Here is a 26,402-nt window from a genome sequence, read left to right on the forward strand (position 1 = left end):
GTGTGTGGGTTTTCTCTGGTTTCCTTCCACAGTTCATTGGACACTCTAAATTGACCATAAGTGTGAATGTGAGTGTGAATATTTAACTCTGTCTTTCCACCGGCTCGCCCCGGTGGAAAGACAGAGTTAAATATTCAGTTACACTGAAAACAACTGCTTTTGGTGTGTGTGTGTGTGTGTGTGTCGCGTGTAAAACATCTATGCAGTGATGACTCCGCCCACATTGAGTATAGGTACTTTTTTTTAGTGGAGATGCAACTTAAATCTCGCCGTCCCATCCTATTCCGTGCCGTGCCGTGCAGGGCCGTGCCGTGCCATCTCATGGTGTGTCAGCCCTTGGATGGACTGGCGGTCTGTCCAGTATATAAAGTGGTGGGGAACAGCACTGCGTATGTGGGTGAAGTGTAACAGTGTAGTGTAACTACAGTGAGTTTGATTCAAGGTGATAGTTGTGTTTGGTCTTTAAAGCTAATAAAGGAGTAAAGTATCAAACACATTCAATTCCACTCAAGTCTAATCTATGCCTGTATGGAACCTGTTTGAGAACTGAGATTAAATGATAACGTTTGTGTGCAGTTGGCAGTCACCTCAGTGAAGTGTTGTAGCTTCTTTCACTTTTCTTTCTTTCTCTCTTTTTGTTTGTGTTCTGGTCAAACCTTCACAACCTTCCTCTTCTCACGGGCAACAAAGTTTGGACACAGTTTCTTCAATAAAATGGAACATTTACCCTATTTGAGGGAGAAAAACATGTTTTGCCGAGGAGTTTGTGGAATAAAAAACAGAAAAGGAGCGTGTGTGTGTGAGAGAATACTGCTCTTACTTTCACCGAGAGGCCTGAGACACGACTGCAAGTGAATGATAATGTTGCTGTGTGTATGTGCTGGATGTGAGCGGACACGTTTACCATATCAACTTCATGGTGATAATATGTCAATATTGTATTTGCAGCTTGTTTACACTGTCGCCCCCCGAGGTTTGATCTGACCCTCTCTGAGACTCGGGCTGTTTGAAAGAAGCAGCAAAAAGCCTTGATCGTCCGTGACCCCGTGTAAGTGTGTGGATTCTTTCATGTTTGACAGTAAAATAAAAACCTGTCCCGGCAACAGTTGACTCACCGACACACCAGAGGCTCTGTGCGCTCAGACCGGCGTGGGCCGACACTTCACAGCACGCGGAACTCAGCTTTCCTGGTGCGAGGGTCTCGTGAGTGCGTACAGTAACCCGTCACCCTATTGTGTGACTTTACTATTGTCGCCGGGCAGATTGTGCGATCCATCATCCCCAATGGGTTTTCATGGGTGGCCTTTTGTGTGTGTGTGTGTGAGAGAGGGCCATTGTTTGGACTGACTGTCCACAGTTGTGTGCTCTATCAACATCTTTAGTAAACAAAGTGCATTCTCTCCTTCAGCTCACTCAGATGTGTGTTAGTAGTGTGTCTGTATTGATTCAGTCAATATCTATGGGCTCCATGTCTTATTTTGTGTGTGTGTTTGTGTGTGTGTGTGTGTGTGTACCTGCGTATCTGGGCCATATCTGCCTGAGCCTTGTGTTTACTGTGCTCGTACAATCCATTACAATCTGTGAGCGTCTGTATCTGACGGTGTGTGTGCATGCGTGTGTGTGTGTGCGCGCGTGTGTGTGTGTGTGTGTGTGTGTGTGTGTGTGTGTGTGTGTGTGTGTACGAGGGAGAGCGTATTCCCTCGGCTGCTAGTTATAATGTTTCTGGGGGTGATGGGGGGGAACTTGAAAGCCCTGTGCTGCCCAAATCAAAACTAACAAGGAAATGATGGGGGCTCCTTTATCTCCTCTCTGGCCTGGGGGGCCGAGGGGGGGCCGAGAACGAGAGACTGGGGAGGGAGGGAGGGAAGGAGGGAGGAAAAGAAGAGGAGGAGAGGAGAGGAGGGGGGGGGCAGTCTGGCTTCCTCTTTGATTTGTAAAAAATGCATTACCTCCGAAATCAAACGGAAAATTACTGCGCTGAAGCAAAACACACAGAGCAGGAGCGCAGGAGAGAGAGAGACAGAGAGAAAGACAGGGAGAGGGGAGGAGGAGGTGTGTGTGAATAGGAAGGAGGTGGGAAAGAGGAAAGGAGGATTCACCTGTATAGATAACGCTGTTGGATGAGGATAGATTTGAGGCTTTGCGTAGGTGGTACGAGACGCTACACACACACACACACACACATATATATATATATATCATCCTCACAGGAGACGAGCTTATACGTGGAGCACGAGAATATGGAAAATGAAAGAGATGGAACAGTAGTGGTGACCTGAAGACACTTATAGATTACTACCACAAACACATTATGATTCATACACGTCCTGCAGACGCGCTTCACTTAGAAATAGTCTTTGAAAGAACTCATGGAATCCTGGGTTTAAATGGCTTTTTGACCAGTGGGATTGTGAAAGATTAGGTTTTTGAAATGATAAATGATAAATTCTGATCTTTAGAAATCAGGGCACCATCAAGGCTTTGGAGAAGAGGAGTAACAGTGGAATATAGAATATAGAATCATCAAGACAAGCATGTACACACCTGACACCTGACTGAGTGACCTCTCAACACTCTGAAGGTCAGTCGTCAACATGACACATGTCAGTATAATCACTATCATATAAACACCTTTAGAATCAGGAAGACACAAACATCTGCTCTCTGCTCTGATTGGTCTGAGCTTACTGTACAATTAAGAATACAGACAATAACTTTCTCCTGATAGATAGAGAGAGAGAGAGAGAGAGAGAGACAGAGATAGATAGATAGATAGAGAGGAGAGAGTGAAAGATTTGAGAACAAGAAAGATGAAGAGAGTGAGAGGGGCCACAATCTACAGGCTAAAGGAGCAGGGTAATAGATAGATAGAAGGATAGAAGGATAGAAGGATAGAAGGGGTCGACCAGAGAGTGAGAGAGTGAGAAATGCCTGGAGTTAGCAATAATAATTTATACAAACACACCTTAATAATTCACGTTCCATTTCAATGCTGGAGGGAAAATCCAAAATTCACAGAGCATAATTAAATAGAGGCAGAGAGTGAAGGCAGAGACGGAGAGGCATTAAAGATAGCAGCGTAGCAGCAGCAGCAGCAGCAGCAGTCAGGGAGTCTGTTCCATCTGAGCTTTGTAAAACAAGCGTGATATTCAAACCAGATCCCGTCTCACAGTCTCCTGTCAGCGCCTGCCTTCATCCAGCAGCCGCTGTGGTCATGAGTCCGTCATGTGAAAGAATCACCAGGTGATGCACACTGCTGCCAGCTTTGTGCACACCTGTGGTGCTCGGCTGGTGTTGTCCAAACAAATCATGTAAAATGACATTTGAGATATCATTTCAATCATTGTTGCCTGATGCTACGATGTCTACGATCAGTGTCATTTATATTTCTGCCAACTTTTACTCCACTACATAAATGATGTATTATTATCAGAAGAAGAAGAGTTGGTAATTGTCTGTGTTTACAGTGTTTTTCTGGTCACAGGAGCTTCACACGACAGTTTCACCCATTCACACCCATTCACACCCATTCACTGTCACATTCATGTGGACCAGTAGAGGCGGGAAATGAATCTACAACCTTCCAGTTGGTGAACTCAGCGATGACATCATTCACAACAGCTGTTCATTTCCTGCCACACAAACCCAAACTTTCTTAATTCTGCAAACAAAAAGAAGACATTTCACCAGTTAAATCAAAGAAATCCAGTCAACATAAAGCCCATAACCAGCACCTCGGGCAGACCCTCAAACATGCAACAACCGAGCCATATTACATATTTAGAGAAAGTGTTTTTTTAAATGTATAATGTGGCTCAACTTTGACCTGCTGGTGTTTGTTCATTCATAAATGGTCTACAGGAATGTGCACAGTGTTACATCAGACACAGCCTCAGGTGACCACGCAAGATTACACCCATCAAACACCTGATCTCCAGCTAAAAAACACATGAAACATAACCTGGCCTTATTTCACGCGCCTTTGGACTCTTCTGCAACGTTTTCAACAAAGTTCACACTCAGTAAAGTAAAGTAACTCAGTAAAACTCTTCCTCTGACGAAGAGCGATGTGCTGTGGTAACGTTGCCTTCACCCTGGATCCCTCTGGTCTTTGTTGTAGGTGTAGTGGAGGCATGGACTGTAACTGCGTCAGTGATCTGCTGCTCCCCCCGGTGCCCGCGCTCTGGACGCCAGGTGAGTTCCCCGCCATCGTCGCTCATGACACAAATCTCACAACAACAACAGCGTTTGCTGGCTGTGATCAGACAAGAGTTAAGAGTTAAGAGTTTTTCTTAACTCTTAACTCTTGTCTTCGTGGGTATGGATGAAGTTTTCTGGGGATGTAAGTTTTGGCTCAATTGATCCTGTTTTGGTGCTGATCTAGATTCAGGATCTTTATCTAGATTAAATCCTTGGATCTCTTGTTCAGACGTGGTATTAACATCCCTCCTCAGTGATCCAGTCACAACACTGGGATTAAAATCCACTGTGACAAATATACACTGACATCATGTCTGTGGTTTTGTTTTCTGCTCTGCTCACGCTGCTGTAACGTGATCTTAACACTGCGTCACGTCCACTCTCCCCAGAGACAAACATGGCTGTGAATGTAAATGTAAATGTACGTCGAGTACGTCGGTAAAAACACTCGGAAACAAACATGACAGAAGAGCAGAGACGTGCACTGACTTTCACAGTTGGAAATCCGACTCTTCAACTCATGAATTCTGACTTGTGTTAAAATGCAGTTTTAAGTCTAAGAGTTGAACCGTTAATGAAAATAAGTCACATGACCGTCAGTGTTAATATTGTTGCGGAGGCTACAAAAATAAGTGTAAAAATAAGACGACTCCATCTCTCTACTGCGTCACAACATCACACAAGCACAGGACGGGATGTAGTACCAGGTCTGACGGGGTCTCTGACATTTGTATTGGAGCAGAGATCATGATCCTTTTTATTGTTAATGTGAACCCAGGTCACATGAAACCAGAAAAGCAGAACTAGCAACTATAATTGTGTTAAAGCTTTAGAAACATGTTCAAATTCAAAAAACATGAGCCATGCACACACACACACACACACACACACACACTGTGAGACAAATTGAGTGTGGTGGTAATTGGTTGAATGTTTTTACAAGGCTAGTTAGTGCCTGATTCACGTGTGGGATGAGTCAACAAGCTCCTTAGCTCCATCAGTGATGTGCATACACTCGGCTCTTCCAATTCACACTCACTGGGGCGGCATCAATCAGATCTTTCCCAGCGAGCTGTCATCGTCCCACTGACCAATCTGTTGAGGCTAGAGGGCATCAGCACAGACTAACATTGCTACAGGCATGTGCTGTGATATTAAACACATCATCCCTCACCTCCATCACTCATCAGTCATTCAGACAGCAGCGGCAGCACTCCTCCGCCCCCAGCCCCCTGGTGAGCAGCGGGACAAACGACAGGCCTCATCCTCCTCCTCCTCCTCTCTTTCCTGCTCCCTCCGTCCAGGGTTCGCCTTCCCGGACTGGGCATACAAGCCTGAGTCGAGCCCCGGCTCCAGGCAGATCCAGTTGTGGCACTTCATCCTGGAGCTGCTGCAGAAGGAGGAGTACCAGGGATTCATCGCCTGGCAGGGAGACTACGGAGAGTTTGTCATCAAGGACCCGGACGAGGTGGCGCGGCTGTGGGGGATCAGGAAGTGCAAACCACACATGAACTACGACAAGCTGAGCAGGGCTCTGAGGTACGACGTGGAAAAACACACCGTTACACATGATTGTCACATATTTAAGGTCAAGTGAATTGTGAGGGTGACACTGCCGATGATACTAATGTGCTCTGCTCACACGCTCATTTTCTAAAAGTGCCATTGAAAACAATGGTTTATAAACCAATGAAAACTATGGTTTATAAACCAATGAAAACTATGGTTTATAAACCAAAGAAAACAATGGTTTATAAACCAATGAAAACAATGGTTTATAAACCGATGAAAACTATGGTTTATAAACCAAAGAGGTCGCTCGTCTGCATTTGTGTCAGTGGTTTTGTCCTGGTTGATTCTCTGGCTGGAAAAACTTTATTCAAACATGCTTACAGGTATTTATCGATGTATTCAGTAGATTATTTGTCAGGGACAATGTAATCCTATAGTAAGTTCAATTATGTGTGTGTGACTGTGTGTATTTGTCACCAGTGATCACAGTGGGACTCACAGTGGGACTCACAGTGGGACCAAACAAGACACCAAATATATCATGAGACGAGGTCGTGTGTGTGTGTGTGTGTGTGTGTGTTTGTGTTGATTGAGAGACTCATAGTGGCAGAGGTTACATACTGTGCCTTTAAGTAGTGAAGCCCGTATGGAAAAAGCTGTTCACAGAAGTGATTTCAGAGGTTTATTTAAACTGCTGTGAAAACAAATTCAGAAAATATATGTTGGACTTGGACCCTGGGAAAAGTAAACTTAAGCACGTAAAGTATATTAAACTAAAGTGTAAACAGCATGTGCTGAATGTCAAGCATCGGCTGAATGGAGATGTTTATCACGTCTAACGCAGTTTACGTGTAACTCGTCGACTCCTCACTTTATGTGTCTGTTTTCCATGTTGTTGTTGTTTTTTTTTAAGTGGAAAGATAAAAGTAGGGACTTTGCTTTATGTCAATACCCTCAATTTGTCCTTATCTGTCTTCTTACCTAATGGAAAAGTTCACCATTGAGCTGCCAAATGAAATAAAAAAAAAAGAAAAAAATTCAATAGGGATTTCAAAATGAAGCTCAGTCTGAAATTGCCTGGACTGATTCTTCACAAGTGAGAAACTGCACATACACCTTCAGCGTTTTACCCCACACACACACACACACACACACACACAGAGTTTTCTTATGCAAATACATGCTTACCCCAACGTGTTCCCCCGTCCCCGCCCCTCCCCCCACCGCTTTCCTTTGGCCCCCGTTTTAATGGGGGCTGTCGTCAGAGTCTAATTGTTATGAATTGGCTGGGGCCACAATTAGCCTTCTTAATTAGCCTCACTTAATTGCTCAATTAAGGGCCATGGCACAATTGCCACGCAAAGCAAAACACGCACACATCAGCGCGCCGAGTGCAGCCACTGTGGCTCATACGTGCTGATGGAAGAACTTCAGCTGCTTTTGGAAACAAAGAAATCGAAGCACTTACACAAATGGCTCTTTTTTCCACTTCACCAAAACACACACACACACACATGTTCACACAACAGCTCCTTTTACCTGCCTTGGCCAGATGGTTGCCATGTTTTGCCTCCAACCTGGCATCCTGGCAGACTGTACATGGTGACACCTCAGTGGGTGGCACAGGAAGCTGGCGTGATGAAGGCTCGACATGCCCGGTGGGAGACACCTGAGGTCGTTACCATGGAGACCCCGTTTGAAATGTGCTGGCAAAACGAAGCACGGGCAGTTTCTGTAGTTGTCGGGGTTTTAGATTATTGTAACACAATTGCTTTAAAAAGTCCGAATTCAGAGACATTTTTGTTGTTGTTTACTTTTTACTGACAGATCCTGAGAAGAACTCATCGGAAGTATTTTTACTTTTGTTTTTAAATAATGTAATAACCTTAAATGCAGCGTATGTGTTAAAGTTGATATTGTTGTGTGCGATGAAAGGAGTATTTATTTGTGTTGTTTACCGTTCTCTGTCAGTGAAGGTCTTCTCGTACTCGGAGGGGTTTGGATTTTTGTCTGAATAAAATTCCCCTTCTCTTCTCAGACCGTATTGTATTGGATGAAGTCAGTCAGACATGAAGTGATGAATAAAAACAGTGGGAAATCAGCATAGCTCTCGCCCACAGCACCAAACTTGTTTACTTATTCTTTTCTGCTAAGTGATGGAACACAAAACCTTGATGTGAGCGTCGTCCTAATCCTCCCCTCCTCTTTCCATTTTCCTCTTCCTTTTTCCTTTATCCCCCCCCCCCCCCCCCATGTCCTCCCCTCTTTCTTCTGCAGGTATTATTACAACAAGCGCATTTTGCACAAAACCAAAGGGAAACGATTCACCTACAAGTTTAACTTCAGTAAGGTGGTGTTGGTGAACTATCCCATCCTGGACATGGCCAACTCTCCCTTCTTTCTGGCCCAGAATCACTTCAACGGGGGCTCCACGGCACCAGACTGCACCCCAGAGGTATGAGAAACATCAGTTTCTTATGATTTCTTCCATCAAAGAAGATGCAGATAGTGCAGAACAGCAGATCCAAGCAATGAAGGGCAACAACTCACTCTCTCTCTTTTCTTCTGTTTTTTAACACCATTATTCACCATGTTAGCGTGGACACAACAAATGTAAAATTATGAGCACAAAACAAACACATAAACAGTTTCAAGCCAAGACACTAGGAAACAGTACCAGAGATGGCTTTCATTACTCGTTCTAGCTCTAGAATAAAGATAGATATCAAATGTGACGGCCACTGATTGGTCAGAGAGTGTCGTCCCTGGAAGAGTCATGAGCGCGACGTCCGGCACAAGAATCAAACCCAAAACTGCCGAACTGAAAACATGCATGTCCAACATTTAGCATGTACATTTCTAAAATCTCAATATTTAACACAGTCTTCACCGTAGTGCAGAGTCCACGTGTGACCACGTATGAGTTGTGGCTCAAAGGAATCTTTAGTGAATATTTGTCTCTGAGGGTTAAATTACATACAACGTGACCAATGAAGAATCTGACTCCATACAAGAGAGATCTCAAGTGTCAGAGGAAGCACTTTGATACTATACAGGAGTCTATGATGCACACGGGCCAAAAAACACTTGTCTTCATGAATGGTATTTAAAATACACAGGGAATAAACTACTAAACTACTGACACTAAACACAGGGAATAAACTACTAAACTACTGCAACTAAACACAGGGAATAAACTACTAAACTACTGCAACTAAACACAGGGAATAAACTACTAAACTACTGCAACTAAACACAGGGAATAAACTACTAAACTACTGACACTAAACACAGGGAATAAACTACTAAACTACTGCAACTAAACACAGGAAAAAAACTACTGAACGACTGAAACTAAACACGGGAAATAAACTACTGAACGACTGAAACTAAACACGGGAAATAAACTACTGAACGACTGAAACTAAACACGGGAAATAAACTACTGAACGACTGAAACTAAACACAGGAAATAAACTACTGAACTACTGACACTAAACACATGAAATAAACTACTGAACGACTGAAACTAAACACGGGAAATAAACTACTGAACGACTGAAACTAAACACGGGAAATAAACTACTGAACGACTGAAACTAAACACAGGGAATAAACTACTAAACTACTGACACTAAACACAGGGAATAAACTACTAAACTACTGCAACTAAACACAGGGAATAAACTACTAAACTACTGCAACTAAACACAGGGAATAAACTACTAAACTACTGCAACTAAACACAGGGAATAAACTACTAAACTACTGACACTAAACACAGGGAATAAACTACTAAACTACTGCAACTAAACACAGGAAAAAAACTACTGAACGACTGAAACTAAACACGGGAAATAAACTACTGAACGACTGAAACTAAACACGGGAAATAAACTACTGAACGACTGAAACTAAACACGGGAAATAAACTACTGAACGACTGAAACTAAACACAGGAAATAAACTACTGAACTACTGACACTAAACACATGAAATAAACTACTGAACGACTGAAACTAAACACGGGAAATAAACTACTGAACGACTGAAACTAAACACGGGAAATAAACTACTGAACGACTGAAACTAAACACGGGAAATAAACTACTGAACGACTGAAACTAAACACGGGAAATAAACTACTGAACGACTGAAACTAAACACGGGAAATAAACTACTAAACTACTGCAACTAAACACGGGAAATAAACTACTGAACGACTGAAACTAAACACAGGAAATAAACTACTGAACTACTGACACTAAACACATGAAATAAACTACTGAACGACTGAAACTAAACACGGGAAATAAACTACTGAACTACTGAAACTAAACACGGGAAATAAACTACTGAACGACTGAAACTAAACACAGGAAATAAACTACTGAACTACTGACACTAAACACATGAAATAAACTACTGAACGACTGAAACTAAACACGGGAAATAAACTACTGAACGACTGAAACTAAACACGGGAAATAAACTACTGAACGACTGACACTAAACACATGAAATAAACTACTGAACGACTGAAACTAAACACGGGAAATAAACTACTGAACGACTGCAACTAAACACAGGGAATAAACTACTAAACTACTGCAACTAAACACAGGGAATAAACTACTAAACTACTGACACTAAACACAGGGAATAAACTACTAAACTACTGCAACTAAACACAGGAAAAAAACTACTGAACGACTGAAACTAAACACGGGAAATAAACTACTGAACGACTGAAACTAAACACGGGAAATAAACTACTGAACGACTGAAACTAAACACGGGAAATAAACTACTAAACTACTGCAACTAAACACGGGAAATAAACTACTGAACTACTGAAACTAAACACGGGAAATAAACTACTGAACGACTGAAACTAAACACGTGAAATAAACTACTGAACTACTGAAACTAAACACGGGAAATAAACTACTGAACGACTGAAACTAAACACGGGAAATAAACTACTGAACGACTGAAACTAAACACGGGAAATAAACTACTGAACTACTGAAACTAAACACGGGAAATAAACTACTGAACGACTGAAACTAAACACGGGAAATAAACTACTGAACGACTGAAACTAAACACGGGAAATAAACTACTGAACTACTGAAACTAAACACGGGAAATAAACTACTGAACGACTGAAACTAAACACGGGAAATAAACTACTGAACGACTGAAACTAAACACGGGAAATAAACTACTGAACTACTGAAACTAAACACGGGAAATAAACTACTGAACGACTGAAACTAAACACAGGAAATAAACTACTGAACTACTGACACTAAACACATGAAATAAACTACTGAACGACTGAAACTAAACACGGGAAATAAACTACTGAACGACTGAAACTAAACACGGGAAATAAACTACTGAACGACTGACACTAAACACATGAAATAAACTACTGAACGACTGAAACTAAACACGGGAAATAAACTACTGAACGACTGAAACTAAACACGGGAAATAAACTACTGAACTACTGAAACTAAACACGGGAAATAAACTACTGAACGACTGAAACTAAACACAGGAAATAAACTACTGAACTACTGACACTAAACACATGAAATAAACTACTGAACGACTGAAACTAAACACGGGAAATAAACTACTGAACGACTGAAACTAAACACGGGAAATAAACTACTGAACGACTGACACTAAACACATGAAATAAACTACTGAACGACTGAAACTAAACACGGGAAATAAACTACTGAACGACTGAAACTAAACACGGGAAATAAACTACTGAACGACTGAAACTAAACACGGGAAATAAACTACTGAACTACTGAAACTAAACACGGGAAATAAACTACTGAACGACTGAAACTAAACACGGGAAATAAACTACTGAACTACTGAAACTAAACACGGGAAATAAACTACTGAACGACTGAAACTAAACACGGGAAATAAACTACTGAACGACTGAAACTAAACACGGGAAATAAACTACTGAACTACTGAAACTAAACACATGAAATAAACTACTGAACGACTGAAACTAAACACAGGAAATAAACTACTGAACGACTGAAACTAAACACGGGAAATAAACTACTGAACGACTGAAACTAAACACGGGAAATAAACTACTGAACTACTGAAACTAAACACGGGAAATAAACTACTGAACGACTGAAACTAAACACAGGAAATAAACAGAAAAACCCTGAAATCCTCCGTCTCTATTTTGAATGTAACTTTTTCCGAGTGTCTTGGATGATAACAGTACCTCTGAAGACTGATTTTTAACATTTTATTGTGAAAAAACTAAACTAAATACATGAAGTAAAATGTTTTGTTGAAAAAGTATTATTTTGCAGGCTTTATTCAAATGATTAGATATTTATAGCAAATAAAACAATCAAAAAAATCTGTCAGAATTGACCTAATAATAAGAATGATGTGCATTTATTTCTTGAAATCGCTCAGTAAATATAACTTTTTGTTTACTGACTTATTTGACTTGTGAGATTGTAAAAAAAACCTAAAATGTTGTCATTTTGTTGAAAAAAAAGCTTTTTTTTTTTAAAGCAATTTGATATTTATAACACGAGAACAACAACAACAACAACAACAGTCAAAATCTATTTGAATTGACCTGATATTTAGTGTATATACACTGTAAAACTTCAGTGGGTTTTATTTCCACACTCGTGACCCAGAACGAGCTCCTAACTTGAAAGTACAGTAAAAGAGAGTCAGCCGTCATTCATCTGTGCCGTCTTTAAGACACGGATAAAGGCGAGACAGACCCAGTGCAGGGGGACAGGCTTTAACTTGTCCTTAAAACAAAAGAGAGACGTTATCCCCTCCTCTTCTCTCATCCCCGTCTCCATCTGTCATCGGCTGAAAATGAAAGAAACGAAGAGCAAACGGGGTCACGTCAGACCGGATCAATGGCGGGTCATTAATGCGGTTTGTTAAGCAACGCAGATCTCGCAGCTCGCGAGTACAGTCTCGCCTTTCAAACTCGGAGCGGTGCTGTGACACATACTATTGATCCACAGTCCTTCTAGGAAGGAAAAAATCCTCCTTTGTCCTGTTGAATCCTCAACTCTTCCATTTACTTTTCTCTTCTTCTTCTTTTTACCTTTTCTCCTTCACACACACACACACACACACACACACACACACACACACACACGACTGTCCTCCATCCTCTCAGATCTCTCTCCTCCTTGTTTGTCCCTTCACACAAACTCGCTCTCTTCATGTCATTTAACCCGTGAGCCCACAATCTTAATGGCTGCTCTCCATTTGACTCTGTGCTCTTCCTGTCTTTGAGTCTCTGAGCCTCCCTCTTCTCTCCCCCCTTGACTCCCATGGCGCCTCTTTTTATCGTGTCCTTGCTGTGACTGTGTCACTGTTTGCATCACACTCTGCTGGATGCTGCTGTCAACACGCCACTTTAAAACAGCTGCACCACAGATTTGTAGAGATGTGTCGTTGTCAGTGCACCAACTCGTTTTCTAACACGTTTGCACCCTCGCTCCCTCTCTCTTTTCTTCTTTCTTTTCTTTGGTGATCCCTAAAGTGTACAAACACATTTCTAATCATATGCAACGCACAAATACAGCAAACAGACGGCTTTTATTGAGTTTATTAGGATCCCCCATTAGCTGTGACACCTGGAGACGGCTTCTCTTACTGAATTTCACATTTAACACAGAAGAAACATTACAGTATAAATCCACAATATAGTATAACAATACAATTGTTGTGTGTCATCACTGTGATAATAAGCAGCAGTATGTCGTCTCATATATGAAAATAAAGCCAAGGAGAACGTTAAGAAATCACCACACATGGTCTTTATTTGAACATCTGTCTTTCAAGAGCTCACATGTTGGATGTTTACAGGGTTTCTGTTTTTATTTCTGATCACTGCTGAGAGTAAATCATTAACAATATCTTTAAACCAATTTTAGATCTGGTGCAGATGAAACTTGCTGACAATCCTTTTTTTTTTTTTCCCACTGTCAGATTTGATAGTGATTATTATTGTTTGTTTGTTTTTGCAAAATATTACTATTTCTACATTTTAGGGCAAGAAAATGTGGGATAGATAAGATAAAATAAACAAAAGTCAAGTCGACTTTATTGTACATTTCAGTCACATGTATAAGACTCACAGAGGAATCAAAATAGAATAGAATAGAATAGAATAAAAAAAATGTTCTTTGGTCTCACCATCAGATGTATACATGCATACATGTACATAATTAAACAATGACATCATTATAAAAATAAGTCTCTCAATGTTGCGTCATCAGTGCATTTATACCCATAATATCCATCATGTCCATAATGTCCATAATATCCATAATGTCCATAATGTCCCTAATGTCCGGCCTCCACACTGTCCTATTTAAATAGACTGTAACACTTTATTCCGTCTTTCTCTCTTTGCGGCTCAGGCCATACAGTCCCTGTTTCCTCGTCTGCCGGACTCCAGCAGAGGAACATCCTTGTTTGATCGAGGGACGACGGCACCGGGGCCCGAAGGAGACAAACTAAGACTGGACACGTTCCCTTTCCTCAGTTCAGGTGAGGAGAAAACTTAGCCACTAACTTTAAGTTTCACTGCCCAAAAAAAAGGGAATCTTTTAGTTTCCCAGAGACAAAGCCATCGTCAGGAGGAGAAAGACAGCTCCTATACATGCAGACGCTCATGTACTGTGTGTGTGTGTGTGTGTGTGTGTGTGTACAAAGAAAGTAGAGTTTCTTAAACAAAGGAAGGAGGAGAGAAGAGATAGGGTACCGCGGAGGGAAAGGAGGAGAGGATTGAGGATATAGGGAGGCTTGAGCATTTATTGTTAAAGGAAATAAGAGAGACGGTGAGGCTGCACCTCAGGTGAGTCAGGTCCAGGTTTCTCTCGTGAATTATGCACTCGAGCAGAAAGGAGCGCGGTGGAAGCGCCGCAGAAGTTACCCACGGTTTCAGCAACTGTTTTCAATTTGCATTGGTCCTTTTTTTCTGCACCTGGACAAACACGGATGCTCATGGATGCTTTGTGTGATGAACACCAGCGCTGATACACCGTGTGTCTCTTTATTTCACACCTATGTGCAGCATGTGCATCACAATGTGTGTGTACAGAGCCAGAGAGGTGTAGTATGTGAGCAGATGTTCACATGCAGTCTTCATCACACAACCCACTCCCTTCCTCCTCCTCCTCCTCCTCCTCCTCCTCCTCCCCACTCTGTTTGTCCTCAGGTCCTTTCCCCCCCTCTTCCCTTCCCACCCTCCTCTCCCTCCCATGTGTCCCCGCTGTCCTAATCCCTTCCCAGGCAGGAAGGCCCTAATTGAGGGTGCAGGCTTCAGTTTGTGGCCTGTGGGCGCCCATTACTGTGTTTTCATAAGCAAGTGAGGCCTGCCTGACTGATTCAATATTCATGTGTCTGCCAGCTACTCCTGGCCCAGCACGCACACACTTCAGCACTGTCAAATTAGCCCTGCATAGTAAATAAAGGAGAGAACGAAGGAGGGAATGAGAGCGAGAGGAAGACTGGGAGAGATGGAGGGGGAACATACAGACAGAGCGAGAGAGAGAGAATGTTTGAGTTGCTTGTCAGTTGGAAGGAAGTACAGTAGGTCGAGAGGCAACGCTTTTGTTTGCTCATCAAAGTTTAACTCCAGCATCACCTCAGATTTACACAAGTCTCACAAAGAGCTGAGTTCACCGATGGTGCACTCACTCATTTCATTTGCGTCACTTTATAGGATTTTAATGCTCAACTAAAATAATCCACGTTCATATGTAAGGACAAGAGAGGAGAGGAGGCATGTTCGTCCCCCGTCACTCATTTAACCTCTGGAAGCACACGGACGACTCTGCTGATGCATTCTTTATTATGTCTCCAAATATTTCCTTTTTAACATACAGAAATAATACGACTCGGGAAAGATGTAAACTCTGAATGATTGATGAGTTACTCGACGTCCGACTCACACTCGACACTTGCTGCTAGAGGCGGCTAAGTTAGCGACGCAGTGTTCAGGGCCGGCCCAAGCCTTTATGAGGACCTCCCACCCCCTCAGAGCAGCCAGTGCTCCTCTGTCATTGATACAAATGTAACACAGGAATCGCATTATTTGTAGTTGTGTTATTTTATATTCATTATTATTACCTTAGAGCAGTGGTCAGCAACTGGTAGCCCGTGGGCCAAAACTGGCCCACCGGCATCAGTATCTGGCCCAGCAGAGGATTTCATAAATCTGATTCATAGATCTGATTTATTTGCATTCAGACTATATCCGGATAGAACCTTTATTCTGAAAAAAATTAATAAATGAATAATTATGTTGCTAGATTTGACATTGAACTGACATATGTGACATATGACAATTAAATATTATGTTTGGTTTGAAAAATAAAACACTGCTGTAATAAAAACACACATTTGATTAAATGTCCATAAAATAACTATGAGCATGAGGCTCAAAGAAGAAGTAATCCTCAATATTGAAATGATACACTATATATATATATATATATACATATACATTTAAATATATATATAGATATATGTACATATGTATATATATATACATACACATATATAGATATATGTACATATGTGTATATATATATATATATATATATATATATATATATATATATATACATATATATGTTTATAGTTTGTGTATTTTAATCACCACATCTCACACACGTGTGTGTCTTAAAAGAGTCCTTGTAACAAGTTGGGAATGAAAGACAATATTATCACCAGGCCACTATTGTTGGATTAAAGCAGCTCACAAGATTTGATTGTTTAGATTAGAAGTAAAAAAAAAACAAAAGTTGAGTAGAAAAAAGCAGGTCTTGTCTGATAAAGATCAGATTCACTTGACGACTCCTGACCTAGAGCCCAGTAAAACCATAAAAGTGTCCGAGTATTAATTCATACTTTCATATTCATGTGTGGTGATACTGAACTTTTGTAAACCAGTTTAATTTCTTTGCTTTTTAAAACTTAGATAATACCAAATAAAGCTCAACACTATTTAAATAGCAGACTATATCTAAAGATAATGTTAAAATGGGGTTTTTCTCTGCTTTCTGTCATGAGCCGGCTCTGTCCACCATTGCTGGGTTTACTTTTTTAGGTAAAAAACTTCAGCGACGGGGAGAACAACACTGTCTTAGGTCTTTGTCTGAGTCGTTAGTCGTTGAGTATTTGAGTTAAACGTTCAAACGTGATTTGATTAGGTGGCACCTAAAAATAACTCTCAAGATTCAAGAAGATTTCTACGTCACACGCCATAAAACGACACTGCAGCAACTCTGTTCTGTGCAAAGATGAGGCTCAAACTGGCTGAACACCTGAGCTCCTACTGTTACGGTAAATTACAACACATGAGTGTGATTGGCGGCCAGTATCGTCCAATAGGATGGTCCGTTCCACTTTCAAACGCAGCATGGCGACAGTCTACGTTCATTTGGTGGTGTAGCATCTTGGTGGTGAGGTGGGTGTGCTTCACAGTAATGGCATGCATAAATGAACCGTCAGGGTCTATGTTGAGAGCAGCCGTGCAGCCAGATTTGGCCCCTGTGGCTGCTGATTAGAATTGCTAATATGACTGAAGATAATTAGTGAACATTCTTGGATGTTGTATGTCAAGAAACCTTTGGCCCCTTCTGAGTTCTAAACCTCCGTCTCTGGATTCTCTGTGTCCTATAGGTGCCCCGTGCTACTCCAAACCCCCGTCTCTGCTGGGCCCGTACCCACGCAACCCACCCTTTGACTACCCGTGGGGATTCAACCCCTACCTCCCAGGGGCCTTCTCCCTCAATAACTGCCCCAAACTGCCCCCTGGCTCTCTCTACCCCTCCCAGTTTTACCCCAACCCTTTGCAGAGCAGCCTCTCCCAGCTGCCTCACCCCTTCTCCTCACTGCTCCCCCCAGGGGAGGCAAACGGCACAGCGGGTGGTCAGCCAACCAGGCCCTGCCTGCCGCCCTACCCGGGGGGCCTGTCGCTGGGTCGCACGGACATTGGAAACGGGGCGACATTGGGGGAAAGGGTGGACAGTCCTCCAGGCACGGGGCTCAGTCTGGGGCTGGGAGCCGCCGGGCTGGGAGCCGGAACTGGGGCAGAGCGGCAGAGCCCCACAGAGAGGAGAGGAGGGGTGAAGCAGGACCCAGAGTCGGACTCAGACCTGGAGATCACGGATCTGAGCGACTGCAGCTCGGAGAACGAAAACGAGCACGAGCATTTCGGCCTGAGGAAGGAATCCAGCCTGGCCAGCCGATCACAGATCCTGTTGGATGGAAAGAAAGCCGGCGTGCTGCCACCCATCTCCGCTCTGCCCCCGCCGGTGTCACCGCATCCTCTGAAGAGCCTGATTCCCGTCATTCCTCCTCCTCCTCCTCCTCCTCCACCGCCGTCCCTGGCTCCATCACTGTCCCCCTCCGTGGCTCTGCGGGAAAGACACAGGGAGACAGAGTCTGTGAAAATGATGCACAGCTAATACGTGTTGTGGTCTTCTTTGCCTGTCTATGCTCTGATAACTCTCTTCTTCTCTCCTTTCATTTGTCTGCTTCAAATGAGAAATACTTCTCCCCAGGGAGGGCACTGATACAATGTCTCTTTCCCTGTTTACATAAGGTCCATGATAATACTGACACAGGCTGGGTGACGTGGATTACAGAATAATCTGCAGAGTTTCAGACCCTATCCCCATATGTACGAGGTCTATGGGGATATTCTCTGGACTCATGAAAAGTTTTCCTTTGAGATGTTTGTGCTTCTCAAAGCAGAGTGACAATACACTGTAAATACACTCTCAAATAAAAGATCGACTGTTTATGGTCTGTATTACATGATCTTACAATAATCTTATCAAATATTTAGTGTATTTGACATTTTAAAGGCAACAGCGTTTAAAAGCAGGAAACGTTATCATGACATGACAATATCCCCAATCTAAGACCAGATCTAGTCTCATGTCACAGTACAGATATAATATCGATATCTTGACTTTTTTGGGGCATCATCAGTCTCTATCGCCACCATCTTGTCCTTTCTGCTCTGGTTTTCCACAAAGAATCGCTCCATGCTTTGTAGATGTAAAAATGTGTTGCAGTTTTTTGGGTTTTTTGGGTTTTTTGGGTCTGTTGTCTACAGACAGAAGTGCAATGTCAATAAAAGCCCAAAACTAACAAAACAAAACATAACGCTCAAGTCAACCCCATTTTACACAATCTAGATACAGTTCTGTATGAGAGGCAGTCAAATACTGCCACCTTGTGTTTCAGTCTGTCATTGTGGCCGTTTCACCTCCACCATGATCTCTCTTTCTATTCTTTCTGCCCCAAAGTTCCTTTTGCACTTACGTTGATACAATTGTGTTTCTTGCGGGTCAGTTCAAATGTGAAGGAAAAACAACAACCCCAACAAAAAAAAGAAAATCATATTTCTAGTAGTGCTAACTGTGATGGTATGTGAATATTGGTTTATTTGGTCCTGTGTATTTTCTGTTTTTCTTTTGTTTTTCAAAGAAAAAGGGAAGAAAAAGAGAGCATTGACGAGCTGGGCCGCTCTTAACATTTGTATTCATATTTCAGTGTACATATATTTTAATATGGTGTATATTACTATTTAATTACTATCTCGCTATGATAAGATTTAGCTGTTATCGTTGTGATTTCATTCGGTATTTAAACATGTTTGGAGAAAAAAGAATTATAAGCTTCGGTGTGTCAAACTTTAAATTATTAATGCACTCTGAAGATGTTTTTGGTTTTTTTTGAGGACAGAGGTCACACTGGGATTTGCCTCTGATTTGATCAAACCCAGTTAATTGTGCCCTTTGGTCATTTTTTTGCCAGATGCCCAACATACAAACCCCTTTGGTTCAAATATATGCTGGTAGACTTATTTTTATGGTTAAAATTCACCCGGTGTTACTGAAGTGTAATTAGTCAAAGGTGAATAATGCTGTTTTTTGAATTTTCTTTCCTAAATCACCCCCTGAAAGTCTGTTTTAATTAATTTCCAATCAATGTTTTTGTCCATGCCAGCAGCAGGGCAATCCGGTTAGCTGGAGGACATCAATATATATTCAAAAACGGTTTCTCTGTTTTTGACACAACCCAGTTTCCCAGCACAGAGTCTTCACCAAACCATATTGTACAGCTTTATAGTCTATGGTTTGTCAAACAGTGGCAGTATATGATTAGTTGTGAAAGCTCTATTGTAAAGTTAATGTAAAGCTCTATGTTTTGAGTTGCTACAGAAACGGCCTCCTCCAGTCCAGTCCAGTCCAGTTCAGTCCAGTCCAGTCTCCATGTGGACTGACATGTGTAAATACTGTCGTGTGTGTATGTGTGTGTACACATTCAAAAATGACAACGCAAGTGTTTTGAACCTGTCATCTCTTTGTTTTACTGTAAAGATGCTGAAAAAATTGAAAGTTCCAAAAAAAAGAAGAAGAAAAAATATTAATATCTTCAAAAGCAATAAACATTATTCTGGATAGTGGTGTGTTGTGGATTCACTGTGTCACGCTGTGAGGTGACGCCACGTCACGTTCCTGCCTCAGTCTTTGAACATCGCTGCAGCTTTTGCATCACATTGCGTCACAAAGTCAGTCAACGTTTCTTTTGGACACCACAGTATGTTTTAAACAAAACTACACCAAACATTATCCCATATAGTAAATATATCATTTAAAAAATATAATTTAAAAATAAAATTGAATATTTCAGTATATATTTCAGTTTCGGAAACATTCATTTTGACAACAAAATTAAAATTTCTTTTGCATATACTTGCCTCAAATAAATGTGTTTAATGTGTTTAAATGTGATACTGGAAATCCACAAAATAAAAAATAGCTAAATACAGTTAAAGCAAATTAGCAGAAACGTATCTAGCTTTAGGTAGAAATACAGTGATGAGAGGTCAAATTAATATCGAAAAGTAAAATGACATAAATTTCTGTTAAAACTGCCCAAAGTTTGTTTTCACTCAATCGCACTCAATGTTAATTAAGATAAAATAAGATAATCCTTTATTAATCCCACAGTGGAGACATTTACAATTTCATAGTCCATCTTGATGATCAAGATGGACTATGGTAAATCATTCCATTTAATTATTATTTTTCGGATAGATTTGTGTTTGTTATTGTTCTAAAACAAAGGAATAATCTTTTCCAAACACATATAAATGCCATATGATTACATTTTAAATATGTTTACTGTGTAATTGAGTTTATTAAATTATGTTATTAGTAATAAGAATAGTATTTGGGTGTGTTTGTTCTGTTTTAAGGTTCATTTCTTTTCTTACCAAATGAAACGAGGCAGAAAGATTTGGAAAATGACAACACAAATGCGTTAAATTCAAAAATATTTGGGCAAACGTTAAATTAAAAAAAAAGGTGTTGGAAGGGAGTTTACTTTGACATCAACCCCTGAATGAGTCAGTGTCACTTACACAACAATGACTCTCAATTTGAAACAATGAAATTAAAGGTCCAGTGTGAACATTGTAGATAAAATAATGACGTGAATCAAATCACAAAATCACTATTTGAGCTGTTGTTGTTGTTGTTTATTACGCAGGAATGAGCCTTTTATATTTATATCAGACTACAGTATTTTGATAACTGATAAATTGGTTTGTGTGTGTTTTTAAATAATTAACCCTAACTCATATAAATCATTAAAGCTGAATTATTTTAGTGTGTGGACAAAACAAGACATTTGAGAACATCATCATTTCAAGGTTTGGGAAACTCTAATCATAATCCTTTTTTCGGTCAAATAGCTAATCAATTAATTGAGAGACTCATAATCGTTTGTTGCAGCCCTCCAGTTTGAGAGAACAGAGTAGTGTGTGCATTAAAGGTCATGTCTGTGATTGTCCACAGGGTGGAGCATGAACACAAGGAGAGAAGTCAGGCAGGAGCCAGGAACTAAGCAGGGGGTAAAGTTTGGTCATATGGCAATGGACTTTGTGGACACTTTGTGGACAGCTGCCATGATTTCTCCACAGACACATGTCCGTTATGTTGTTTGAACAGCTGGGATCTCATCACACTGACTATACTGCACTGGGTGGAGAGTATTTATAGCAGCAGATCAGCTGTGAAAGGACAAAAAAAAGTCATATAGTACAAGTTATGCTTACTACCAAACTAATAAACAACTAGTTTAGGATGCAGATGTATAGTTTGTTTATCTGGCCTTGAACACTGGTGTAGGATGAAAAGAGAGGAAACCACAGCTGCACCACAGTCTTAGTTGATATTAGCCAACAATGATCATGTATCATAGATAGATACTTTATTCATCTCACAGAGAAATTCACACATGCCTAATATTTGCCCATCGCAGACAGCACTCAACATCCAACATGTTTATCTGCCATTGTGCAGAGTCACTAATATGGAAGCATGGCAACAATGAGCTGGCTGGAGATTTGTGAAAAAGCACTCAAGATATATACAAAATCTTAACCTTAAATATGCACATTTCAAAGGAAATGTACAAGACAAGCAGGACATATTATAATAGTTATACATTGTCCATGGGAATCTAGCACTGTTTCAGTTTTATTTATTCAATCAGGAATGTTTGAGGTAGTTAGAGAAACACAAAGTTAGTGCTTTATTCAGTTAATCTCAACTCTCTATGGCTGGGAGAAAAAAAGCTATAATAAAGCGTGTTTTACGTGTTACCATACACAATAATTATATTATAAAATGTGTTTCTAAGTTACCATATACACTTTGAGGATTCATATAAACGTAGAAATGTGACTTTTAATCACCACCCACATCTCAACTCACTATGGCCGCTATAATAAAGCGTGTTTTACGTGTTAGCATACTCTGCGCTCTCCTGCGTCTCAGGCTGAACAAACATCGTGCTAAAAACTACTTCACTGTCAATTAAGCAATTATAAACAGTTACCTGCCGAATCATAAAACACTAAATCTTTATTAAAGCGAAGCAGACGTGAAGGGGACGATTTACCGTGTAACACAGTGCGGAAACGACCCCGTATAGACGGTTAATTGTTGTTTTTGCCTGAAAACACGCATAAACAATGAATTATATGATAAAATGTGTTTCTAAGTTACCATGTACACTTTGAGGATTCATTTAAACGTAGAAATGTGACTTTAATTCACCACCCGCTGCTCAGTCGTGTGACTTTTTCTCATGTGTACTTCCGCGTACAATGTTTTTTTTGTTTTTTTCTTTCCACTGACACACGGCAACTTTCACAGAGGCAACAAACCCACGGGACTCTCCGCTGTCTGCTGTTTTCTCTCACTTTCACGGTGAGTACGTGTTCATAATACTCTGCACTTATCAAAGAGGCTGATGTTCAGGGGTTGAGATAAAAGTTTGAAAAGTCGCCGCGGTTGTTCGGTTTGAAGCGACAGAAGCAACTTTATCCGCCTCCTCTGCGTTCACTCACCTCTTCAGCCCGAGCAGCAGCAGCAGCAGACGCGGGGGTCTCCGCTGCTTGTTAATAAACTCCTGACATTTCACCTTCAAAGACTGAATTATAGTCAGAATTCGGTCTTATTCATGTACCGCGAGTTTATACTAAACTTGAATCCGCGCTGAAGTTGAAGTAATGTGGCTGCAAATAGTCATGGGACGAAAAGGAAAAAAAGTTCTGCACGGTTATGCTCAACACAATAATCCCGGTTCACAGTATTATTGCGATTATTGTTTTAAAAAAGAAAAGAAGAAGAAAAGTAGTTTGATGGGCAGAGCTCTTTGTCTGTACAGAACTCAACTTATTCTGAGTGTTTGTGCATTTGTTCTTGTGTTTTACACTAGTTTGTTAACTAAAGTCACATTGCTGACTTTTCTTTTCTTTTCTTTTCTTTTATTTGTCTGCTCTTTTGCTGCTTTCCAAAGTCAATATCTGTGAGTTTTCAGATACCTATAAGGAAACAGAAGAACTATTGTTATTACTGGCTTTAATGGCACATTTAATGTAAAATAATCATGATATGTTGTATTATATGGAAATCCCACGACGAAAACATTGCAATTGGAGATATGCTGAATGGTAAATGATTGGTATTATTAGCAGCACTTGACCGACCACTCAAAGCTGCTTTACATCATAGTGCTTCACCCACTGATACAGCACATTTAAGTGCAGCACATTTTCTTTCTCACATCCTTTATACCAATTCACAGTCGTCAGGAGCAACACGGGGTCAAGTGTCTTGCCCAAGGACACGTCGGCATGTAGACTAGCCTGGAATCAAACCCACAACTTTCCACTATCATTGTGTAAAATAGTGTAAAATGTAGTAAGAATGTGCTTTATTTAATTGTTTAAGATTTGTAAATGTTGACAAACATTGCTTTAGTTATATTTATTTATTTATGGTGTCCGTAATGTTGCCTTACTGCGTCCTCTTTCCTTTGCCTCATGTGGTTCATGTCTGGAAGATGCTGAACACAAAGGACATGGATGAGTTCCTGTTGTTTTTGGCTTGGTACAACTTTTTCATGTCCAAAACAATACGGATATCACATCCCTGAGTATCTATGGATATTCATTTTTATTTTTTATATTCTTTTAAACAACTTAGCTGCTCACAGCGTATTTTTACTGATCCACAACTAACCATTTTAGTAACACAACGCTTCAGCATTGTAAATGAGCCACTCTTGCTCTTGGTCTCTTAACAGCATGTGCTCTATGTTTAGGGCAGTTATTGTGTGATATTCAGTGTAACAGTGAATTAGACCAGTAACTGACCAATACCAATACTGAGTCTTGATTAATACAACGATTAATTGATTAATCAGTTAACGTGTTAAGACAAGCTCTCTGGTTTTTCAGCATCTTAAATGTGAATATTGTCTGATTTGTTTTTGCTCCATAGAACAAAGAAATCATTTAAACTGAATCATTTTTGTTTGTGGACAAAACAAGACATTTGAGAACATCATCATTTGGAAACGCCCATTGACATTTTCCAACATTTTATGGTCCAAAATGAGAAAATAAGTGAAAGATGAATTAATGATGTTAATACCAGTTAGTTGCAGCCCCACTGATCCCACTGAACATTCTACAGTGAAAAACAATAATCATTAGCCAGTTGCAGCCGGATGTCCCTCACCTCACACTTCCCTTCCCGAGTGTATTTTGTATTACGTATATTTATGTAGCCTTCAGTTAGCATCAAAACTCAAAGATGTTTAGTTTGGGCCTTATTGTAAGAACATGGCCACCTCTGCGAGGTTGACCCACCTCCTGCTGAGTAATGAAAAAGAACATGTCACACCTTTTTAAAAAATTCATTATGATTATTTTATTTTCTATTTCTGCTAAATGGAAAATGACACCTCCGTTTTACACAGCGATCCTTTCAGTACTGTTATTCACATGTGTCCTGATAATCAACTATGGTCTCACCTCTCCGTGTAACGACCTCAGGTAGCAGAGTTGGACCGCGTGTATTTTCTGGCAAAGTCATCTTCCATTTTTACAACTTGACTCGTTTAGGTTCTTATCCCGCACCACAAATCACTTTAATATTCTCTGAGGGAGTTGTGCTGTGTCATTGGTTGTCAGTGGAAAGTTTATAGCTGGTCATGACCTTGTGAAAGTTTATGTATTTTTATATACTTTGCAGGAGAATCTGTCTGAAATGTATCACGGGAGAGCACAGTGGCTGTTTCTCACGAGAAAAATACAGCTTTAGAGAATGAAGCGGCTCATATTTTTCCCCTCGGTAAATGTCCTCTGTTGTTTTCATCTCCGCTCATTTGAAACACATTCATGTTGTTCAGGGCAAAATTAATCCATTCCTTTGTTTCCCTCTTGTTAATTTCTCAGCAGTTTTTTACAGTGTGACGGGAGTCCCTCCTCCCTCACCATGCACTCCCCCTCCCTCATCAGAATGTACCATATAGAGCTTATAGAGCTGGGTTGTCAGTGTAGACAGAGTTCAGTAATTGGTGTCTGCATGTCATTGATTGGGCGTGATTTTTGCCCCGTGAAACAGGAAAAGAGGGCATTTTCTCTTGCAGAAAAAGGCAAGTTTCCTGTGCTCACAGGAAGCTACAGTTACTGTACATCTGCATGAACTGCATTATCTCACTGCAGCTATTAACCACAGACAGGAGGAGGCTGGAGAAGTGCCTGCCACTAAACCGTCATATTCTCAGTATTTACTTCAGTATTTGTCTGCCTGGTTCAAGTCTAACATGTTGATCATGCTCATAGTTAATTAGGCATGGGTACACTGTATCGGGAACTGCTACTGAAGTTGAAGTTGCTCATTTGTCAGTAGTGAAATATCAATAAGCGTCTAGACAAATGTGGCTGCTATCAATAAATATTACATTTATTCTAATTTTGTTAGTATTTTGCAAGTCTCTTCCTCCACTGACGATGAAGCTGCTGGCATCAGGTGATTCCATTTGTCGTTGCATATATGTATAGTAAATTAATGCTAATAATGTGTGTGTGTGTGTGTGTGTGTTTGTGTGCAAACTGACATTTTGAGCTTGTTGGGACATTTTGTCTGGGACTCACAGCTTTAAAGGGCTTTTTCAGGGTCGAGACCTGGTGAGGGTTACGGTTAGAATTGGGATTAGATTAGGGTTAGGCACTTAGTTGTGATGGTTAAGGT

General features: G+C 40.7%; 2 protein-coding genes across 7 annotated transcripts in view; both read left to right on the plus strand.

Moving 5' to 3' along the window:
• erfl1 (Ets2 repressor factor like 1) overlaps window positions 1–18,575 on the plus strand; it is a 52,462-nt gene extending 33,887 nt beyond the window's left edge. The window contains exons 3-7 of one of the 2 annotated variants that reach the window (XM_058646883.1): window positions 4,121–4,194; window positions 5,391–5,739; window positions 7,990–8,167; window positions 14,181–14,310; window positions 17,452–18,575. In XM_058646883.1, coding sequence (XP_058502866.1) covers window positions 4,134–4,194; window positions 5,391–5,739; window positions 7,990–8,167; window positions 14,181–14,310; window positions 17,452–18,239 — 1,506 coding nt within the window. In that variant the 5' untranslated portion in view covers window positions 4,121–4,133 and the 3' untranslated portion in view covers window positions 18,240–18,575. The remainder of the gene's footprint in view (window positions 1–4,120; window positions 4,195–5,390; window positions 5,740–7,989; window positions 8,168–14,180; window positions 14,311–17,451) is intronic. The other variant, XM_058646884.1, reaches the window with a different exon arrangement.
• A 4,290-nt stretch (window positions 18,576–22,865) lies between these two features.
• The window catches only part of arhgef1b (Rho guanine nucleotide exchange factor (GEF) 1b), a 53,925-nt gene continuing 50,388 nt past the window's right edge, over window positions 22,866–26,402 (plus strand). For 2 of the 5 annotated variants that reach the window (XM_058646928.1, XM_058646929.1), the window contains exon 1: window positions 22,867–23,066. The gene's annotated coding sequence lies outside the window, so the exon portion shown is untranslated. Of the gene's footprint in view, window positions 23,067–26,402 lie in introns of all 5 variants that reach the window. The other 3 variants (XM_058646930.1, XM_058646931.1, XM_058646932.1) reach the window with 3 other exon arrangements.

This window comes from Solea solea, chromosome 13 (assembly GCF_958295425.1).
Source record: "Solea solea chromosome 13, fSolSol10.1, whole genome shotgun sequence".
Lineage (NCBI taxonomy): Eukaryota > Metazoa > Chordata > Actinopteri > Pleuronectiformes > Soleidae > Solea > Solea solea.